This window comes from Ahaetulla prasina, chromosome 6 (genome assembly GCF_028640845.1).
Source record: "Ahaetulla prasina isolate Xishuangbanna chromosome 6, ASM2864084v1, whole genome shotgun sequence".
In the NCBI taxonomy this organism is placed as follows: domain Eukaryota; kingdom Metazoa; phylum Chordata; class Lepidosauria; order Squamata; family Colubridae; genus Ahaetulla; species Ahaetulla prasina.
The window spans coordinates 76,093,381-76,114,605 of record NC_080544.1 but is presented as its reverse complement, the minus strand read 5'-3'; the positions used below and the strand labels follow the sequence as shown (position 1 = coordinate 76,114,605).

Below are 21,225 nucleotides of genomic sequence, written 5' to 3'. Positions count from 1 at the left end.
TTGCTGAGATTGAGAAAATAGTGTTGTAGAGTGACTGCCAATGAAAGAAATTACTGTGGGGAATAAGTTTCAGGGCAGTTTTGCAAATGAGGTGTTTGCCTTAAGATTTCAGACAGAAGAGCTTTGTTTGCACAGCAGTTAGATTATCCTCTTATCCTATTTGAATACTCAAGGTGTTATCTCTATTAGAATACTTATAGAAATCTTTATGCCTACTAAAGCATGATGGGAGTGAAAAAGCCTTTAAACAAAAGATCTCAAGTTTTTTCCTGCTCTAAATTATTCATTTTGTTTCAATTTCTTACCGTCTCTGAGAACATACACAAATGGATGCCCGTCCTTGATCAGTGTTGCTTATTGACTGCAAAATCAAATTTTATCCTTTAAACAATGCCCAGAAAACCAAGAGAAGATTAAAGAATGTACAATGTTTATGTAACTAACATCCCTAAAGATAACTCACTGTGTTTCCAGGGCATTCAGGCTAAAGGGGTGAAAATCTTCAACATTTGATTTATTCTGTATCAAAACTTGGAGTTCAGAAGTAAAATAAGATTTTCTCAGATTTTATTCTAGGAAGAAAAAAATGAATAGAATTAAGATACGATTAAATTAACAGGCAAATTATGACTTCAGAACTGTAAAAATACTTTTCCTGTAAAAGGATGTTCTTAGAAGCAAGTAGAAAAAGTTAGCATACTTTAAACTATATTGTGATTAAAGTTGCTGTATTGCTCAGTATGGGATCGTGGACACAATAGCACAAATCATCATGCACTGAATCTGGATTTATTTTACTTCCATTAACAATTTGCTGCAAATAACTGGCAGCTTTTCCTCTTGTGGTGGTGTAGTTTATATGAGTGAGGAGTACTGATTTAAAATTTGAATCGTGAAGCTGGGTAAAGTACTACGGGCCATAGTAGTTAGGAGTTTTAGAAGAAGTATCTGCACACCAGACTCACATGCTTCGGGTCATTCCATGTCATATACATTCTTTGTTCTCTTTCAGGTTGTTCTAGATTGGAACCATGTATTGGCATTTCCCTCTCCTCTTTGCTGCCTTGACGTCAACCTATGTGTGCTTTCCTCAAAACCATTTGTCACTGGAGGAATTAGGATCGGACATTGGAATCCAAGTTTTCAATCAGCTGGTCAAAACCAGAGCTGGTGATAATGTTGTGGTTTCTCCTCATGGAATTGCATCAGTGCTTGGGATGCTTCAGCTTGGAGCCGACGGCAAGACAAAGAAGCAGCTGACTACAGTGATGCGATACAGTGTAAATGGTCAGTGATTTTGATCTATTATTTCAAGATATGGGCTTTTTGTATTGATTTCTGAAATAAATTCATCTGTGCCATAATTGTCCCATAAGCATGCAAAGAAATCTGTAGGAAAACAGTGGTTACTGTTGCTCAGTACATTAAGCAGTTATCATGTCCTAATGCATACTAAGTAGATGACAGTGAAGCATTATCTCTCATACCAGAAGGCATTCTTGGCTCCAGTGCTTGGCATGAATGCTAAGCACAGTAAATCTAACAAGAACTGATTCCTTGGTTTCAGAGTAAGCAGGATTGAATTTCATTGCCAAAAATGTGCCGAGCACAAAATGCCACCTGCCTCTTGCTCCTGATGCAGGATGCATACATATCCACGTGAGCATTTACATGATATTTATAAAATATTATTGTGCTTCTGGCAATTTTAACAGCATCATCTGCCTGTTGGGGAGAGGAGGGGAACAGTTGTCAATCAAACTTTACAGAGTTCTACTTTTCTGCTCTTCTGGGTGCTTTTTTCAGCCCACATTCTTGTTGTTTTTGCCATCCAGAAACTTTCCCTTTAACGTTTTGCATTGCAGCTTAACAAGAGAACTACCAGCTTGTCACAGATTGCTTCAATGACTAATAACGATGTAATGATCTTTTTGTTCACTATGGGATGCCCTTTTCAAACTTGAGGATTTTATTACTTATGAAATATGTGAGCAGAAGAATAGGATGATGGTTTAAGTACTCCAACATATACCGTGTTTCCCCAAAACTAAGACCCTGTCTTATATTTTTTTGAATCCTGAAATAAGCACTTGGCCTTATTGCCAAGTGCTCAAAAGCCCGATTGGGCTTATTATCAGGGCATGTCTTATTTTGGGGAAAACATCCTGTTTCCCCCCAAAAAAGACATCCCCTAATAATAAGCCCAATCGGGCTTCTCTCCGTCTCTCCTGCAGATCCGATCTGTTCAGTGTATTTGATTGTGTGGTAGAGAAGCTTCAATCCTTAAAAGACTGTAGCTTTAGTTATCACATTTGTATCAGATTTTTGCTAGGTATATTCCAGGATGTATAATCCTCAGCCCAGAAATTTCCTAAACCAGTCTTCCTGAAACAATAAATCTTCAGATGTTTTAGGACTGCCACTTCTAGAATTTCTATTTCCAGCACAGCTTTTGGCCCCAAAAATCCTAGATTGTATAGTATCAATATAGTGGGAGGCGAAAGTTGGATAAGATTTTTTAAAAACAAATTTATTTGCGGTTGATTCCATTGAAACAATTAGAGCTGCTTTTGTTCGTGATTTAAGGCTATCCACTGAAGAGAGTGCTAGTATCATAATAAAAAAAGACTCTAGGATGCAACAAGAAACTTTGTTTTTGTTTCAACTGACCTGCTTGACTCTAGAAAATCACAGGTGAACAGCAACAGATTGGCATCTACTGATGGATGATGAACTGTAATAGATCACAAAGAATTCCTGCTTCCTAGATTTGTTTTTAGCATTATCAAAACTCAGAAAATTCCTCCATAGATTCTTAATTGGAAAGAAAGCTACCATTATTAGGTTTATAAGAGTCAATTTATAGGGGAAAATAGGCAGCATAAACGTGAAATAAATAAATCTAATTATTTATTTAATTAATTAAATATTATTTATATTTACTAAAAAAAGTTTAATGTTTGAACATTTGCTTAGATGTTCCGTCATTGCTGATCCCCTTCTGATCCACTGTTTGAGCATTCTAGACTGTGAGTTCTTGTTCCACTGTAGGCATGAAAGCCAAGTGGGTGACTTTGGCCAATCACCTCCTTTCAGCTCAACCCACCTCACAGGGTCATTGTTGTGGGGGAAAATAGAAGGAAAAAAAGATTATTATGTATGTTCACTGCCTTGAGCTATTTATAAAGTAATAAAGGTGGGATAAAAGAAAAATCTAAATAAATAAAATTCTAATAAAAAAATCAAGTTAGATTCTGAAAACCAAGTGTGCTTAACTTTCTCTTAATTGACTTCTCTAACCCAAATAATTATTGGTTTTATATATCTCCCTTATTAATAACTAGTTCATTTATGAAATTAAAATAAAACCAAAACAATCAGTACAATAAAACAGATCAGGAGCAAAATCCCACATAAAGAGAAGTGAAAATGTGAGGGATATGACTGTGCCACATAATCTTCTAACAATGGTGAACAAACGATTTATAAATGAGAAGTCCTTTTAGCCACTGAATGCTTCCAGTTGTTTAAAGTGTCTGTGTATGTATGTGTCTATATACTCTCTTCATTTGTCTTTCAATTAGGAGTTGGTAAAGTATTGAAGAAGATAAACAAAGCTATTGTCTCAAGGAGGAATAAAGATATTGTTAAAATTGCAAATATAGTTTTTGCGAACAGTGGGCTGAAAATGGAAGCACCTTTTGTTTCTAGAAACAGTGAAGTGTTTCAGTGCCCTGTCAAAAATATAAATTTCAAGGATCCAAATGCTGCTTCTGACGCTATGAACCAGTGGGTCAAAAATAAAACTGAGGGTATGTGATAATTTTCTTTTTCTTCTCTACTCTTTTTCCCAATGGCTAAAATTTTGGTTTCAAGCATTGTGGAGTAGCATAAGAATATAGTTCACCATGTGATTCCTCTTAAATTGCTTCAGTTTTTACTTAATATAAATAACATGTCAAAATATGTCCTTTATTTTCTACTTTTGAATTGAGGTTGGGTTTTGTTTTTTTGTTTAGGTATGATCGACAGTGTCCTAACCCCAGATGATATTGATAGTGTTCTGACCAGACTAGTAGTGATAAATGCAGTATATTTTAAGGGATTATGGAGATCCCGATTTCAACCTGAAAACACAAAAAAGCGAACATTCAATGAAGGTGCTGGAAAGTCTTACCAAGTGCCTATGCTGGCTCAGTTGTCAGTGTTCCGATGTGGTACGTTCAATAACATTTTAAAATTCTGAAATTTACCCTCCCTTGCAACTCTATAGACTAAGGATTAAATAAAATATTTAGTGGGATTGTGCAGATTATTTAGAAAACTGTTTCACAAAGCTACCCAAGAAAGTGTTCCTCAAAAAATCAAGATAATCACATATTGGATGCTTACATATCCATTTGGAGTCTTCTCTAATCTCCTCAGCATCTTTGAATATCATAAAGATACTGTCACTAGCTTTGTTATGAAACATGTATCCCCAACATCCATTCCTGTATGCATTGTCATGAAAGAATGGAGAATGTATAAGTTAATATTTTCAGTAGGGAATACAGTGCTAAAGCTTTTTCCAACTGCACAGTCATTGGCTATATACAAGTAGATCAAAAATTTTGACTAAAGTCATACTGAATATTATAGTAGTACAGGTAGTCCTTGACTTACAACAGTTAATTTAGTGATTGTTCAAGGTTACAACCGTTTATGACACTTACAACTATTGCAGCATCCCTGTGGTAATCAAGATCCAGACACTTGGTAACTGAGTCATATTTATGATGGTTGCTGAGTCCTGGGGTCATGTGATTACCTTTTGTGACCTTCTGACAAGCAAAGTCAATGGAGAACCCAGATTTACTTAACGCTGTTACAACTGCAGTGGTTCAGTTAACAACTGTGGAAAGAGAGTGGTAAATTGGGGGAAAGTTCACTTAACAAATGTCTCACTTAGCAACAGAAATTGTGGACACAATTGTGATGGTAAAACAAAGACTACTTGTAGTCTAATTGTTCTGTCCCCACCACCTCAGTCCGGGAGACACGTGAACTGACTCAATTAAAAAAGATGTTGAGACTCTAGAAAGAGTGCAGAGAAGAGCAACAAAGATGATTAGGGGACTGGAGGATAAAACATATGAAGAACGGTTGCAGGAACTGGGTATGTCTAGTTTAACAAAAAGAAGGACTAGGGGAGACATGATAGCTGTGTTCCAATATCTTAGGGGCTGCCACAAAGAAGAGGGAGTCAGGCTGTCCACCAAAGCACCTGAGTGTAGAACAAGAAGCAATGGGTGGAAACTGGTCAAAGAAAGAAGCAACTTAGAACTAAGGAGAAATTTCCTGACAGTTAGAACAATTAATAAGTGGAACGACTTGCCTTCAGAAGTTGTGAATGCTCCAACACTGGAAATTTTTAAGAGAATGTTGGATAACCATCTGACTGAGATGGTGTAGGGTTTCCTGCCTGGGCAGGGGGTTGGACTAGAAGGCCTCCAAGATCCCTTACAACTCTGATGTTATGTTAATTAGCCGGCAATTTAGTCCATGGCAGCTATCAGCTCTGGTAGCAGACCAGCGAACATCTGCCAAGGTTTTCTTTATCTTCCCTGATGCCGGCGTCACAGAAGCTCGTTACTGGAGCAACCAGGAAGTCAGGAACAAACAGCAATCCAGGCCAAATATTCAGTCAAATAGTTCAGCTCAAGTTTTCTCCAATCAGTTTGTTTTGTCTGTCACGAAGTAGTAGAGCAGCCCCTCCTGCTTTTGTACCCTGTGGGGTGTGGCTCCATGACTCAGCACTCTCTAGGCCTGCCCCACCCCTTCTTTTGTTGTTCCCGCCTCTCTTGTCTATGAAACCTGGGATCTAACCAGGGCTGATTGTCCACAGCTGGGTCTGGAAGCGTTGCCTGGGCGGGGGGGAGATACAGGAGACAGAGGCCTCGTCACTCCTCCACCTGGCCTGCCTCTGGCTCCTGGAGCTGAGAGACCAGCCCTGCAGAGGAGAGACCGGCCCTGCAGAGGAGAGCCCTGACGGACCTTCTCCCTCACTATCTGAGTCACTTTCTGGCAGGGGGCAGGCCCGGGGGGGGGGGGTGGAGCCACAACACTAATTCTGTAAATATCTGGGTTCTTCCTAGTGGTAGCTTTAGTTTCTTATCATGCAGGCCAATTTGAAGAGTAAATTGGCCTTGATTAACATAGTTTGCATGTTAGTCTGTGATATTGAAACCAATAAAACATTCTGACCTTGCTGATTTAAAATGTCCCAATTAAGTTCTCTTAGACCTGAGTCAGGAAAATGGTTTCCTCCTCCATTCCATTCTTAGATTTTACCACCTGCATTCCATGTCCATTTGACCTTGTCAAAATACAAACAGAGTTTTTGTATTTATGTTGCCCCCCCTCCCACATCTGCATCTGTAGGCTGACTGAGAATAACACTACATGATTCCAATCCATATGTGTTTAAGGTATTTTTATTTACTTCCTGTTTTATAGGCACAACAAGCACTCCTAATGACTTGTGGTATAATACTATAGAATTGCCATATCACGGTGAAAGTATCAGCATGTTGATTGCTTTGCCTGCACAAAGTTCAACTCCCTTGTCTGCTATTATTCCTCACATTAGCACAAAAACGATACAGAGCTGGATGACAACTATGGTTCAAAAGAGGGTACAGGTCATTTTGCCCAAGTATGTAATTTTTTCTCATTTTAATGGAAAAAAAACGATTGCTAGTTTTACAGGCAGTCTCATACATTTGATATGGCTCTCCTAGGTTTACAGCAGAAGCAGAAACAGATTTGAAAGAACCTCTCAAGGAACTTGGCATTCGAGATATGTTTGATCAATCAAAGGCAAACTTTGCAAAAATAACAAGTGAGTCACCATCTATTGCTTTTGCTTATGCCTTCGGGAATTACAGATAAATAAAACAATGATGCTTTGACTTTATGCATATTATTCATGAAAATGAATTTGAAAAGGAAACCAAGGGTGCTACATTATTTTTCAGCACGTAGGTCCTCATATTTTGAACCACAGCCTTTGTTTTGTTTTTTTGTTTTTTTGATTACTCGTGCTGATTGGGGCTAGTAAGAATTATAGTTCAAGAGTCTGAAGAAAATCAGGCTACATAAGACTGGTATATGGTCAGAAGTGCTTTTTTTCCTATGTTCTATATTTGGTTTACATCAGTTATGTGAAAAATCTGATTTATAAAAAGAGAAAATTAGCAAAACATATGCTAGCTTTGTATACCTGACTCTTTAGACAAAAAATTAGGCAACCCCATTTTAGCCTAGTTCAGCCCTGAGATCCATTCATTTATTACCTATCAAATTTATATGACCTCCCATCTCACCTACTGGTGGTGCATAATAATATTGTAATTATGGGTTGAGTGAGCTATGGTTGGAAAGCTGATGCTGGTTTCTGCTACATGAATATATTTCTTTAATTCTGATTATGTCAAAATTGTAGTTATGTAACATATTAATTATGATAGTTCTGAATGGTAGTGGTAAATAGGAGCTGTGATGGTGCAATACTAGAAAGTAGTGTTGCAGACTAACTCTGCCCACTGCCAGTTTGATTCTGATAAAGGGGAATATTTTTAGCCCTCATGATTGTCATGAGGGGCCTCTTTACTAGCACTGATGACCTTACCTAGTTTGGGTAATGAAACATCTGCAAGAAAATAAGCAAGCTGAGAGAGCACCAAGGACCACTCAGTTTGATGCTGACCAGTTCAAGGTTGACTCAGCCTTCTATCCTTCCAGTGAAGATAAAATGAGGAACCAGTTTGTTGGGAGCAATACGTTGACTCTGTAAACTTCTCAGAGAATGCTGTAAAGCAGCAGTATTTCTGGTTATGTGGACCAGCAGTGGCGGTCGTGGGGACGGATGATTTCGCTTGTGCATCTGCCGCTTGCACAAATGGAGCTTCATGCACTCACCCACAGCTTGCATGGACCGGTTCCAAATGTGCCGTGAACTGATACTGGTTCGTGGACCTGAGTTGGGGATCCCTGCTGTAAAGCACTGGGGAGCGGTATATAGGTCTAAGTGCTATTGCTACTGCTAAATATCCCCAATCAACCTTTGGTATTCAGAAAATAGTTTCTTCAGTTAATCAACAAACCTTTGCACCTAGATTTATAAGGTGTTTAGAAATAACTTTCTAACTAATTGGGCTATTTCCTGTGAAAGTTATATGCCTCACTAAAAAATAGATTAGTGTATCTGAAACTTTAAATTGTTCAGGGTGTGCATATACGGTACTTGATTTATTTTTTAAAAAATGTTCATTCGCGTTGGTTTTTCTGCTCTAAAAGAATAAAAAATAAAGCTTTTGTTTTGACTAATTCTGAAAAAAAAATAATTCATTCTGTCTGGAACTTGGATCCATTCATACAGACTTTTGGAGTGTTTGAATAAACAAATATACCGTGTTTCCCCAATAATAACCACCCTGTGAACCGCCCTGAGTCCTTCGGGAGAAGGGCGGTATACAAATTAAATCATCATCATCATCATCATCATCATCATCATCATCATCATCATCATCATTATTATTATTATACCAGGTCTTATTTTCTTTTGACCACTGAAATAAGTGCTAGGCAGGGCGAGTGGCCCATCATGCCAGCAAAAGGGTTGCAGCAGGCCATCCCACCATCCACAGAACAGCTGGTTCGTGGGTGCCGCCCAGGCTGCCACCTCCAAGTGTGGCCGCTTTTGCAGGCACACCCTCCTAATCTGATGGTGACAGTCTCAGCAATTTTGTGGCAATTCTGTCCACGAAACACCTGCCTCGTGGGTGCTGCTCTGGCTACCTCCTCCAGCAAATGAAATGCTACTGTAGCTGTGGACGTCTCTTTGTGCAATGCTCTGCCACCGCAGCTTCAGAACAAACCTCTGCTTTCCATGCACAGGATTGCAAGACTGAAGGCTCTGAAGCCAGGGAGGGAACGTTTTTGGATGTGTGTTTATGCAGGTCTTCTCTTTGAAAGGACAATGTTCAGGAAATCTCCCCCACCCCACCTGCAGATCGTCCTTTCAAAGAGGAGTTTCACCATAATGAAGAGGTGGCTGGAGGCAGTGTTTGCATTGGGGTTTCTTCGTGAGGGGGATGATCTGGGGAAGAAGAGATTTAGGAAGCCTGGACTGGGGTGGGGTGGTTTCTCCAGTGAAGCATCTGATTCATCCCCAAGGGTGAGCATCTTGTGGGCTGGCTGCAAAGGGAATGTCTTCAATGAACTCTGGTCTACTGTCTCTGTGGGCAGCATTAAGGTCTCCTTGCAGGGTTCTTCCAATGTCCCAGGTGTGAAGCGACCTCCTGAGCTGTTCTACTGATTCACCCAACTCACATCACTTGGCCTCCTGCTGCAAAAGTGGCTGCGCCCAAGGAGCACTTTCAGGAGAGAAGGCAGAGGGGAAGTGATTGGCTTTGCCTCACCCCTTGTAATCAGCCCTCCTTCGGCTCTCCAAGGGTCTCTTCCAGAACCAAGTGCTGGTGGAGCTCAACCAGAGAAGTAGACCGCAGGCTTTCAGGAGCAAAATTTAGGCTAAGAGGAGCCAGGGCAGGGGGAAAGTCAGGAGCCAGGGCAGGGGGAAAGTCAAGGCAAAGGAAAAATGATTCGTCCAGACCGCTGATCTTTCCTCAGAAGTGAAGTCTTGAGAAATGGCCACCCAGGCAGGGTTGGTCAGGCAAGTCAGTGGAACGGCTTGGGAGGTCTCAGGATTGCAACGCTGAAAGCTTGGAATAAGCCTTTTTTGCAAATGGCAGGAAAATCCACTTCCCCATTTTCCTGTCTTTCACAAAAAATGCTCCATTGTCAGCGTTTTTTTATTTATAAATATTTAGCATTGCTAAATATTTCATTTTAAAATTATTTTAAATTCATTGTCTATCTATGTATTTTAATATGGCTGTACACCGCCCTGAGTCCTTCGGGAGAAGGGCGGTCTAGAAGTTTGATTAATAAATAAATAAATAAAAAGCGTATCCCAGGATTGCAACACTGAAGGCTTGGAATGGAGCCTTTTTTGCGAATGGCAGTAAAATGGGGACAGGAATTTTCCTGCTATTTGTCAAAAAGGTTTCATTCTGAGACTTCAGCATTGCAATCTTGGGATGTGCGTCCTTTTCTCAAGTAACATTTGATCACTTGAAAGGGACAGGCCGTGCCTGGAGAGAAGGAATGAGAGGCAGCTCCCGGCCCTCACTAGCTCAGCTGATCCGTGGGCTGAGGAATCATGAGGTGAACGGGGAAGGGAAGGGCTGCCTCCTGTATTGGTCATGCCCACTCCCTTTACTAGGGCTTATTTTTGGAGTAGGGTGTATTTTCGAGGAAATAACGACAGTAAGTGATTAATATCTCTTGATCACTGTTTTCATGTAATTGCTTTGTCTTGCCCTACAATAAATGTTTTAATTTGTACTGATTCATATCACATGAATACTTTTATTAGATAAGAAGATAACAATATCTGTAATATTGTTCTACTATTAATCGTTTCATAGTTCCCATCACCAATCTCTTTCCACTTATGACTGTATGACTATAACTTGTTGCTGGCAATCCTTATGATTTATATTGATATATTGATCATCAATTGTGTTGTAAATGTTGTACCTTGATGAACGTATCTTTTCTTTTATGTACACTGAGAGCATATGCACCAAGACAAATTCCTTGTGTGTCCAATCACACTTGGCCAATAAAATTCTATTCTATTCTATTCTATTCTAATAAATAAAATCAGAACCATGTGTGAAATATTTTGATATCAATGCAAGTCATGTGTATGAAATCAGATTTTTGTTAATTTCTGTTGCTCTGGGATTTCTTAGAATTGAAAATGAAATTGTTTTTTGAAGGATTGAAACAATGATACATTAAACATGTATGTTATGATTGACCCCGTAGGATCAGAAAACATTTATGTATCTCAGCTCTTGCAAAAAGCAAAAATCGAAGTAGCTGAAGATGGAACCAAAGCTTCTGCAGCAACAAGTAAGTATTGTTACCAAATCACCAAAAAGTTCTACAAATACTGAAATAGCATTAAGAAGCTATATTTTAATCCATTCCAAAAAGCTCCCCTCACTTTTTAAAAAGCCTAGTCAATTTATTCTTATACAAAGCAAAAATTAATAAAGAGGCATTTGGAATTTGGCCTGAACAATGTAACATAGCATATTATTTCCTAAAGATTACAATCAGGCCAAAATACAATTTAAGGATTCTGTGTTTAATTCTGCCAACAGAAGAAACTTTGCTGGATCTTGGCCAACAATTCTGATTTAAATTGTTCTCCATAGAGCTCTGATATAACCATGTATGCAGTTCTGCACTAAAATATAGTAATTTAGAACTTAATACTGCATTTCATAACATCTCTACTTGTAATACTTTTTAAAGGAATGATGTATATAGATTTAGAAAACATTTTTACTGTCTAACTTGGCACAGGTAACTTAATTATACAAATGTGATTATACAATATACCAACTATTTTATAAACAAAATAGCTGGTATATTGTACTGAAATCTTAAATGTTACGTATTTGCTTCAAATTTACAAAAACATTGGTTGAGCTTACAATATAATCTTCTTTTAAACATGCATTCTTAAAAGATCTGTATTCAGTATCAAAAGCATGTATGACACTGTCCTGTTTTTCCTTTAAAATTTTCATGTTCTTCCTTGGAGCCTTTTGGAATACATGAATTTTATCCATTTATAATTAAATATTGATATTTGAATTTGAATATGTCCCTTAGAACACTGTACAAAATTAAACAAATGTGACTGGCAGGGGGAAAAAACCTGTTTTTGCTAAAACTAGATCATTTGCATTATTCTCTTTGTTGTTTTTCTTCATGATAGAAGGTTGCACATTTTAAAGATCTGTTTTAACTGAGAAAAAAATAATTTATTTTATAAAAAGTATGTTTTTTAACTCATTGAATGTTTTTATCTAACTTGTAAAAAGATAAATTAAGTTCATATGGTAGCGATTCAGAGCGAAGACCAAATAATCATTCAAGTTTTTGTTCTGCTTTGTCTAGCTGCAATTGTAACAGCTCGGTCATCACCTCCTTGGTTTGTAGCGGATCGACCATTTTTATTCTTCATACGGCACAACCCTACAGGTAATTCTATGTCACTCTTTTTATATATTAGCTAAATTCAGACAGCATTCCTCCATAGAGAGACCTGAAGCTCATTTCAGACTTGCTTCCGTGTCTTTCAAAATAAGGTTCCCAAATTCCCTTCTTCTTTATTGTTAATAAGAAATGTCTTTTCTTGACAGCAACAGAGTAATCTGCAGCTGTGCAGGATTTAAACACTTAGGGGTTGTTGCCAGGAACAAATAGATTCTGTGTTTTATTAGTGTATTTCTTAGCTAATCTACATATTATGATGCATGCTTTGAAATAAAATGCCAACTCTTGGCTGAGTTCTGGCATCAATTCTCAGATATGGGCAGCTTAGGACATCAAAGGCACATTATGCAACTCTGAAGATGAACAGTGGCCAATTGTCAGCCACACATCTCAGAGCTTTAATCCACTTCTCATTGATATTCTAAACTAAACATAAGCCAGCTGCTAGGGAAGCCACCGTTTTCCCCTCCAAACATGACTCGGAAGGGGACTCAAATAATGGTACATTTTAACAATATCCACAAAAAATACATTTAGTGTTTTATCATTCTTTCTTCCCCTCTTCCACAAATTCATATACAGTAAAGACCAAATAAAATCTGCTTTAAAGTAGAATTTTAATTATGATATGATTAGACATACTTAGGAACATACTGTACTTTTTCAGTGACAGAAAATTTGTGAACCTTTAAAGCTATCCATACTCTGCAATAGTCTGATCTACAAAGCAATAAGTTTTATCTTAATCCTCTTAATAGATATATTTGGGTTAAACAAACAGTATAAAAAACTAGTGTGTGATGTCTGAATTGAATGAAGTGAGTATCCAGTGTCTTTATTGGAAAAAAGTATATGATTTAGTTGACCAGGTCAAAATAAATGAGAATCACTCTGAGACCCCATTGTGTGAACCAGTGGTGTCAAACTTGCGATGATACATCACCTGATGTATCGTGACATTTTTCCCCTTCGCTAACCAGGGGTGGGTGGCCAGCATGTGATGCATCCGGCCCATGGGCTGCAAGTTTGATACCCCTGGTATAAACCATGGTTGTTGGACATTTCAGTGTCACTCTATTGTTTTCACAGTTCTTCGTGATGTAGTGCTTTTGAGTGGCTAATCATGAAAACCCTTGGATCCCTATACCACATACAAATATTCTACAGATGTGTGTGAGAGAAAGAATGAATGGAGGAATTAGAAATTAATTGTGGCTCTTTATACAGATCCACCATAGAACATATTTTCTGCCTTGTTGCTTTGCTTCTACCTTGGAGAAAAAATACTCTCCTCCCATTCTTTCCACCCTTAAGATCTATCTGTTTATTAATACTACCTTTGCATTAATAAAGACAAATAGAAAACTATTCAAAAGTACAAGATAATAGTTAATTATCTTTACTGGCATTACCATTATCAAGATATTGAAGATGAGTTTGCAATGCTTTCAGTTCTTGTTCATTCCTGTTTATTTATCACCAGTATATTCAGTTCTCATTAATATGCAATGTCCAAGTTTTAACAAGTCCTTAATAGATCTGCAAGGTTTATTTATTAGGAAGTTGTTGTGAAATGTAATTTGCCAGCAGGAAGGAAAGACCATGAAGCGTTAAGAATGTGTGTACAAATGGACAAACTAGCATCATAGTACAGTTTAAAAAGCGAAGAAAGCAAAAGAGACAAAACACTAAAAACGCTGATAGTAAGTTGGTGATAGTAAGATAACCAGATGGCCATATTACTACCCACAAAACGTCATACATTTGGGAAGTGAAGATACAAAAAACCCAAAGAGGTTAATATAATATCATATCATATATTATCATATCATATCATATCATCATATAACACAACACAACACAACACAATATAATATAATATAATGTCACATTCCTAGACTGCAGCTGTGAAAGGACTGATTTTGTGCTATTAAGTCAGCTTCAACTCCCAGTAACCACGTAGATTTTTCTGATGAGTCTGTCACTAACCTGGTCCCACAAGAGCAACAGAACACCCTTTAGTTTATCATACAACTAAACTGGTTTTTTATCTCTTCAAGTCTAGGCTTCTGCTCTCATATTGTCCTAGCTTTTGCTTTCTTCATTCACAATCATTTTTTTCTTGTTCCAACTGCTCCATTGTTGGAACTGATTCCCTATGAAGTACCCACCCTTAACATGAAACTGAAGTGAGGCATAGCAGCCTCCTACCTAGGAACAGTCTGTTCTTATTTACAGACTTTTTCTTTAGCCATTTTATTATTGTGAACAAACTAAACTCCATCTACTTTGTACATTTCTCTACTAATGCTGCATGCATTCAGTAAATCTCAATACAAGAATAAGGCATAGAAAAAGACTAAAATTAAAGTACACTATTAATGTAACACGCTCTAAAAGTGTATTATAAAGCCAGTTTGGTCTAGTGGTTAAGGAACTGGGCTAGAAAGCAAGAAACCGTGATTTCAAGTGCTGACTTGGGCATGAACACTAGCTGGGTAACCTTCAGCCATTCACTCTTTCTTAGCCTAACCCACATCACAGAGTTGTTTTTTGGGGGAAAATAGGAAGAAAGTGTGTTAGTGAATATGCTTTGAATTATTTGTAAAAATAATACAGGTGGAATATATAAATACATAAATAATAAAGTCAAATTTGAGAAATACATTCTGCAACATTAGCATAAATGAGATATTTGATCATTCTTAATCACAGCTTTGCATTTTGATAAATTAAAATAAAGTCTTATTGAAAGATACATTTTACAGTGGTTTTAGACAAATATTGATGAGATTTTTAGCAACTACGTTAACATAATAAATCTTAAACATTAAAAAAATATTTAAGCCCTCAAGTAACTTATTAAAAACATCTAAATCTAGTAAGTAGAGTGGTCATTTCCCATCTGCAAATATTTATGAGAAACAAGAGATTCATTTGTCAGCTATTTTTTTAATGGTCTTATTTTTTTCCCCCATGGTGAGCAGACGCAAACATTTAATGAATTTCCATGCCCTTGCAGAACATTTAGAAAAATATGTCCCTGATTTTGACATAAGCAAAATTTTAAAAATTATCAAGTCATTAAAAAAATAGACTCTTACTGGGATATTTGTTTTTAAATAAATTGTTCATTGAATTAAAAATATTTTACCTGGTTTAAGAGCTTTTTTAATGAAATAAACTTAATAACAGATTGAAGTATTACAGTATTGTAAGTATTACAGACCTGTGCTGGCACAGTGGTTAGAATGTAGTACAGCAGGCTAATTCACTGCTCACTCCAGGAGTTTGATTCTAAGTGGCTCAAGACTGACTCAGCCTTCCATCCTTTTGAGGTCAGTAAAATGAGGACCCAGATTGTTAAGGGCAATATGTCGACTCTGTAAACACCTTAGAGAGATCTATAAAGCACTGTGAAACAGTGCTTTAAGTCTAAGTGCTACTGCTAGTGCTATTTGAATCTGCTTACAGTCAAATCATAACATTTCAAGCACTTTGTAGACCTATGAAAATGTAACTGCTTACTGCCATCTAATAGTTATATATTAATCAGTAACTTTAGAAATTGCTGTTCAGGTGAAAACTTCGTCTTAAGGTTTTGTAACAACGTTTTGTATATGTGAATTAATACAATTTCTGCAATAACATTTCTTGTTCAGGTGCTGTTTTGTTTATGGGACAAATCACCAAACCTTGAGTAAAGGAAGAGATTCTTTCCTTCTGAAGAAAACTAAAGATTGATGCCTTTGTACTGTTTAAATATTTTTGTACCCTGTTTTTCAGCTATGAACTAGCTTTGGAAATGTTGGTCATCTAGTTTTTGAAAAAGAACCTTAAGTAGCTGGAATTCTTTATGGAAGAATAAAATGCCTTTTTGAAAACATTGTAAAGTTCCTTAAAACTACTGATTAGCTCTCTGTGCTAACAACTTTTGAAAATCTGTTGTTCTATTTCATATTGTCTTTAAACCCAGTTGAAATTAAAGGGACAAGCCTGATTTTGGTTTGCTTATGTCTTTCTACTACTACAATTCAGTAGTTGGTTGAGGCATTTGCCATTAAAAAGCAAATGAAAGCTTTAGCATTTTTTTTTATTTTAGATTGTGCATGTTGCTAAGATTTAAACAACTAATGTCCCAATTAATGCCTTTGCATTGGTGTAATGTAAACTTGTCATTGCTAGTATACACTTTCTATAGATTTAAATTTTATATTTTTTGTACAAAGGAAAATAAAATCATAATGAACAGTTGAATTTAGTGCAAGAGTCAAAATGATATTGGAAGGAAACAATTAAAATTCAGAAAGTTGAAAGTAAACTGTTACTATGATAAAATTTCCATGTGATAAAAAATTCCTATAAAGAATGACCTGCATTTTGGAATACTTCTGTTAAGTAAAATTTCAAAATGTTCCATTCTGTCTGCATGTTAGTAATTCATTGTATTGTATTGGACAATAAGGGTGTGATGGCTCAGCGGTCAAAGATGCTGAACTTGTCAGTTGGAAAGCTGACAGCCCAGGTTCAAGCTTCTAGCACCGCACAACAAAGTGAGTTCCTGTGCTGTTCCCAGCTCCTGCCCACCTAGCAGTTTGAAAGCATGCAAATGTGAGTAGATTAATAGGTACCACATCAATGGGAAGGTAACAACATTCCATGCACCTTTGGTATATATAGCCATGCTGACCACATGACCACGGAAAATGTCTTCAGACAATGCTGGTTCCTTCAGCCAAGAAAGAGAGATAAGCACCATGCCCTAGAGTCGGATGCAACTGGACAGGGAAACTTTACCTTTTTATTAGAGAATAATGTCATGTCAACTATATTTCTGAAATATATTTGTATGCTACAAGTATTTTAAACCAAGACCTTCAGATATAGGAGAAACTGTCCATTATTGAAATAGCCCTAAAATTGTTTTTAAAATGTTAAAATTATTTTCCCCAACAATATAATTACCTTGGATAAAGCTCTGTTTTTTCCTTATGTCCTGGAAAGAAGGTTGAAACTTTTTCATCTATTGGAAAGTATTTTAATTGTTCCAGATAACATGCGCTTTGTATGTCCTTCCTATATACTTCTCTTAAAGATAATTTTGGTACAATTCAATGGAAGATTTTTGTAACAGCCTCTACATGGATATGTTGCATATTTTTCTGTTTTCAGGCATAAATACTCCAGAAAGCTGAATGTGGAAAAAATGTTATATATAATCATGGACATCAGTATTGGTTGTTAAATCAGTTGACTTTTCTAAAATGATTCTATTCAACCCTGGGATTTTCCAGGAACTCAATTGAAAAAAAAAAGAATTAAAAAAAATCACATTCTGCCAATTTTCTACCACTAGAGGTTAAAAATGGGTTCTATTGCCTGAAAACATTTGAAAACCCCGTGTTAAATTGGCGAGTTTTATCTGTAACATTAAAAAAAAAATATGTTATGTTATGTAACTTTATTTTATTTAACAATATTCGTATGTCACTCTATTGCAAGACTCTAAATGATTCACAATACTTGGATAGACCATAAAACTATTGTTACCTTAAAATTGCCAAATACAAAAAATTCTACATAATCACTATAGACCAAATGTAGCAGCTACGACTCTTATCAAAGTATTATCTAGAGTCCCAAGAAAGATACTGTAATACTTTTTCATCTCTTTTGGAATACAAGGAGAGGGCATTCCATAGGGTCAGAGCAACCAAGGGAAAAGCGAGCCCACATCCTAAACCATCTGGGGAAAGAGAATCAGGAACATACACCCAGGGCAGGATAATTCTACTTTGAAGAACCAATCCTGTAGAAATCAAGATCTTCAGCCATAGAGATGAAGCTGCTGGTACAGATTACCATACCATATGCTTGTTTACATAAAGTATTTAATATGTTTCTGATTGTCTTAATTGCTGCTTTACACTTTTCCTAATACTCATTAAACAAATGTTAGATCAGAAGGCATACAAATTGTGACATGATAAAGAATTAGACAATTACTTTCAAGGTTTTTCTTGCCCCTATTTTATGTCTATGTTGAGTGTAGTAATTGATGGAGTTTATTTACTCTTTGGGGTAAGATTTGGCAATAAAAATATTTGTGGAATGGAACCTGGAAACCAAATATTGTTTGCTACATTATAATTGCTGAAACAATTCCAGTTGCTTTTGAAAATAAGTGAGAATTGTACATTAAAGTTAAAATTTACTTGATTAGAAGACGAACTATTTCTACAAACACATAGAAGTGTGTCAGGAGCAGCTGTGTAGTTTTATTCATTTGAGAACAAACTGCAACTTGAGTTGCAGAATATTTGTCTTGGAAGGCTCAGTATTGTTATTGCTGGCAATTGTGAAAATGTACTAGTCTGCTTTTGGGTTTTCTGAATGTTTGCATATCTTTGCCAATGAATCTTTCCACGGGTCCATGTGTGTTCTAGTATGTTATATAAAAGAAATGTGAAAAAAGAACACCAAAGTTTGGTGCTTTTTTCAAGTGTACAAAAATAGAGAATATCCAGAAAGGGGTAATATCTTGTAATACTCTCTCCTTAAGTCATCATTTTTTAAAACAGAAATATATTGAATCTACATTCAGATAATTGAGCAATCAGCAGACACACAGAAATAAACAATACCTATATAACATTAGGTGTTCTGTCCTCCTCCGCCTCTGTCCGAATGATGGCTTAATTAGCCGGCACTATCAGCTCTGGCGGCAAAAGAGCCAGCGTCTGCCAAGAGCCCTCGTTATCTTCCACGACGCTGGTGAGTCACAAACTTCAGCTAAATCAGCGGATTTGCCTGTTACAAAGAGACATACCAGCTCTTGCTGCCTTTTATATCCTGTGGGGTGTGGCTCCATGACTCAGCACTTCCTAGGCCTGCCCCACCCTTGCTTCTGTTGTTCCCTCCTCTCCTGCCTACGAAACCTAGGATTCAACCATGCCTGATTGCTGTCAGCTAGGTCTGCAGGCGTGGCCTGGGGGGGAAGAGTCAGGGGATGGAGACCTCATTATTTCTTCCACCTGGCCTGCTTCTGGCTCCTGGAGCTGAGCCAGGGGAGCCAGTGCTCCTGAAGTAAGTCCTGACGGCCCTTCCCCCTCACTTTCCAAGTCACTTTCTGGCAGCAGGGTGGCTCAGGGCGCGCAGACACAACATTAGGTATACATAACATTAAGGGACGCGGTGGCTCGGGCTAGATCGTTGAGCTTGTTGATCAAAAGGTCGGCAGCTCAGCGGTTTGAATCCCTAGTGCTGCCGTGTAACAGGGTGAGCTCCGGTTACTTGTCCCAGCTTCTGCCAACCTAGCAGTTTCAAAAGCACGTAAAAATGCAAGTAGAAAAAATAGGGACCACCTTTGGTGGGAAGGTAACAGCGTTTCATGCACCTTTGGCATTGAGTCATGCCGGCCACATGACCACAGAGACGTCTTCGGACAGCGCTGGCTCTTCGGCTTTGAAACAGATGAGCACCGCCCCCTAGAGTCAGCAACGACTAGCACATATGTGCAAGGGGAACCTTTACCTTTACCTTATATAACATTCAAATGAAACAATCAAAAGAGAAACAAAAAAACCCTAAACACCTCACTAGCAAGCAACACAGAGTTTAAGCACAACTCTCCTCTGTTCACAGCAATGAACAGAGATTAATTCCAAATTAACACCAGACCAACAATCAAGAAGCAAACAGTATCCCAATTAAGAAACTCAATTCCAGACAAATAAGCTAACAGTAAATAACAGTCCAATCAAGGAACCGCCAACTCTCCTTCCACCAAGGACAGGACAAGCCATTAGTATATAACATGGGAGCAAATCCTACTTCCTTACTAGCACTGATGATGTTACCAAGTTTCTTAATGAAACATCTGCAAGGAAACAACCAAGTTCAAAGACTCCACAAAAATTATCTAGTAATAAAATTGGTCAAAAAGATTTTATATGCCGTTTCATTATTCCAATATGACCAATTACATTCTCTTCAAAAACAAAAAGAAATAGGGGAACAGTTGTATTAATTAATGCTTAAATTTTATATAATCATCCTTTCAATTGTTTATACTAATAATTTACATTAGTATTTGGATATAACAGAAGCTACTTAAGTGTTATGATGTATCAGTATCAAGGCCATTAATTTACAATGTGATATTCTAAAACCATCTGTTTTTTTATTATTTATTTCTATTGCCTTTAATAACAAAAAATGCTTTAATAAAAAGAAGCCTGACATGTTTCTTTTACTTTTTTGCTAAAAGTACCTTTTTATTGCATATGTTTGAGAATGATTATCTCCTGCTTATAAAGTTTAAAAATCATTCCTACAAGAGGGCACAACTGTCCTACTGTTTGAATAACTTGTTTTCATATAGTACTGTAAAACCAAAATACAGTTTCAGCACCATCTTGTGGACAGATCACTACTCTAACAATCCAAATAAATATACGTTGCAGTATATTGTCATTCTACTGGAGGTAATCCTCTATTTACAACTATTTGTTTAGTGACTGTTGAAAGTTACAGTGGCACTGAAAAAAGGGACTTATGACATTTTTCATAACTATAATTATTATAGCATCCCCATGGTCACTTGACCAAAATTCAGATCCTTGGCAACTGCTTCATACTAATGAGACTTGCAATGTCCTGAGGTTATCTGATCTCCTTTTGCAACTTTTTGTCAATGAAGAAGCTAGATTCACTTAATAACTATGTTATTAACTCAACTGCAGTGATTAACAACCACAGCCAGAAAAGTGGTAAAATGAGGCATAATTCATTTAACAACCAACTTGCTTAGTTGTTAAACCGAAATTTTGGATTCAATTGTGATCATAAGTTGAGAACTATCAGTATTGATTTAATTGCACATCATTACAAATAATTACAGAGAAAAACAGTTGATGTCTATATAAAAAGATAAACAGTTTATTTGCTTTACTTGAGCTTACTATAATAGCGGGAAAAGTTAGCACTGCAATATTGTATTTGATATTAAATGCTATGATTTATGCACAAGTATTCTGACAG

At 37.0% G+C, this 21,225-nt stretch overlaps 1 protein-coding gene across 3 annotated transcripts in view; it reads left to right on the top strand.

Moving 5' to 3' along the window:
• SERPINE2 (serpin family E member 2) overlaps positions 1 to 17,632 on the top strand; it is an 85,100-nt gene extending 67,468 nt beyond the window's left edge. For all 3 annotated transcript variants that reach the window (XM_058189064.1, XM_058189062.1, XM_058189063.1), the window contains exons 2-9: positions 1,013 to 1,287; positions 3,585 to 3,812; positions 4,020 to 4,217; positions 6,499 to 6,697; positions 6,783 to 6,883; positions 10,939 to 11,025; positions 12,085 to 12,168; positions 15,846 to 17,632. In XM_058189064.1, coding sequence (XP_058045047.1) covers positions 1,032 to 1,287; positions 3,585 to 3,812; positions 4,020 to 4,217; positions 6,499 to 6,697; positions 6,783 to 6,883; positions 10,939 to 11,025; positions 12,085 to 12,168; positions 15,846 to 15,883 — 1,191 coding nt within the window. In that variant the 5' untranslated portion in view covers positions 1,013 to 1,031 and the 3' untranslated portion in view covers positions 15,884 to 17,632. The remainder of the gene's footprint in view (positions 1 to 1,012; positions 1,288 to 3,584; positions 3,813 to 4,019; positions 4,218 to 6,498; positions 6,698 to 6,782; positions 6,884 to 10,938; positions 11,026 to 12,084; positions 12,169 to 15,845) is intronic.
• The last annotated feature ends 3,593 nt before the right edge of the window (positions 17,633 to 21,225 follow it).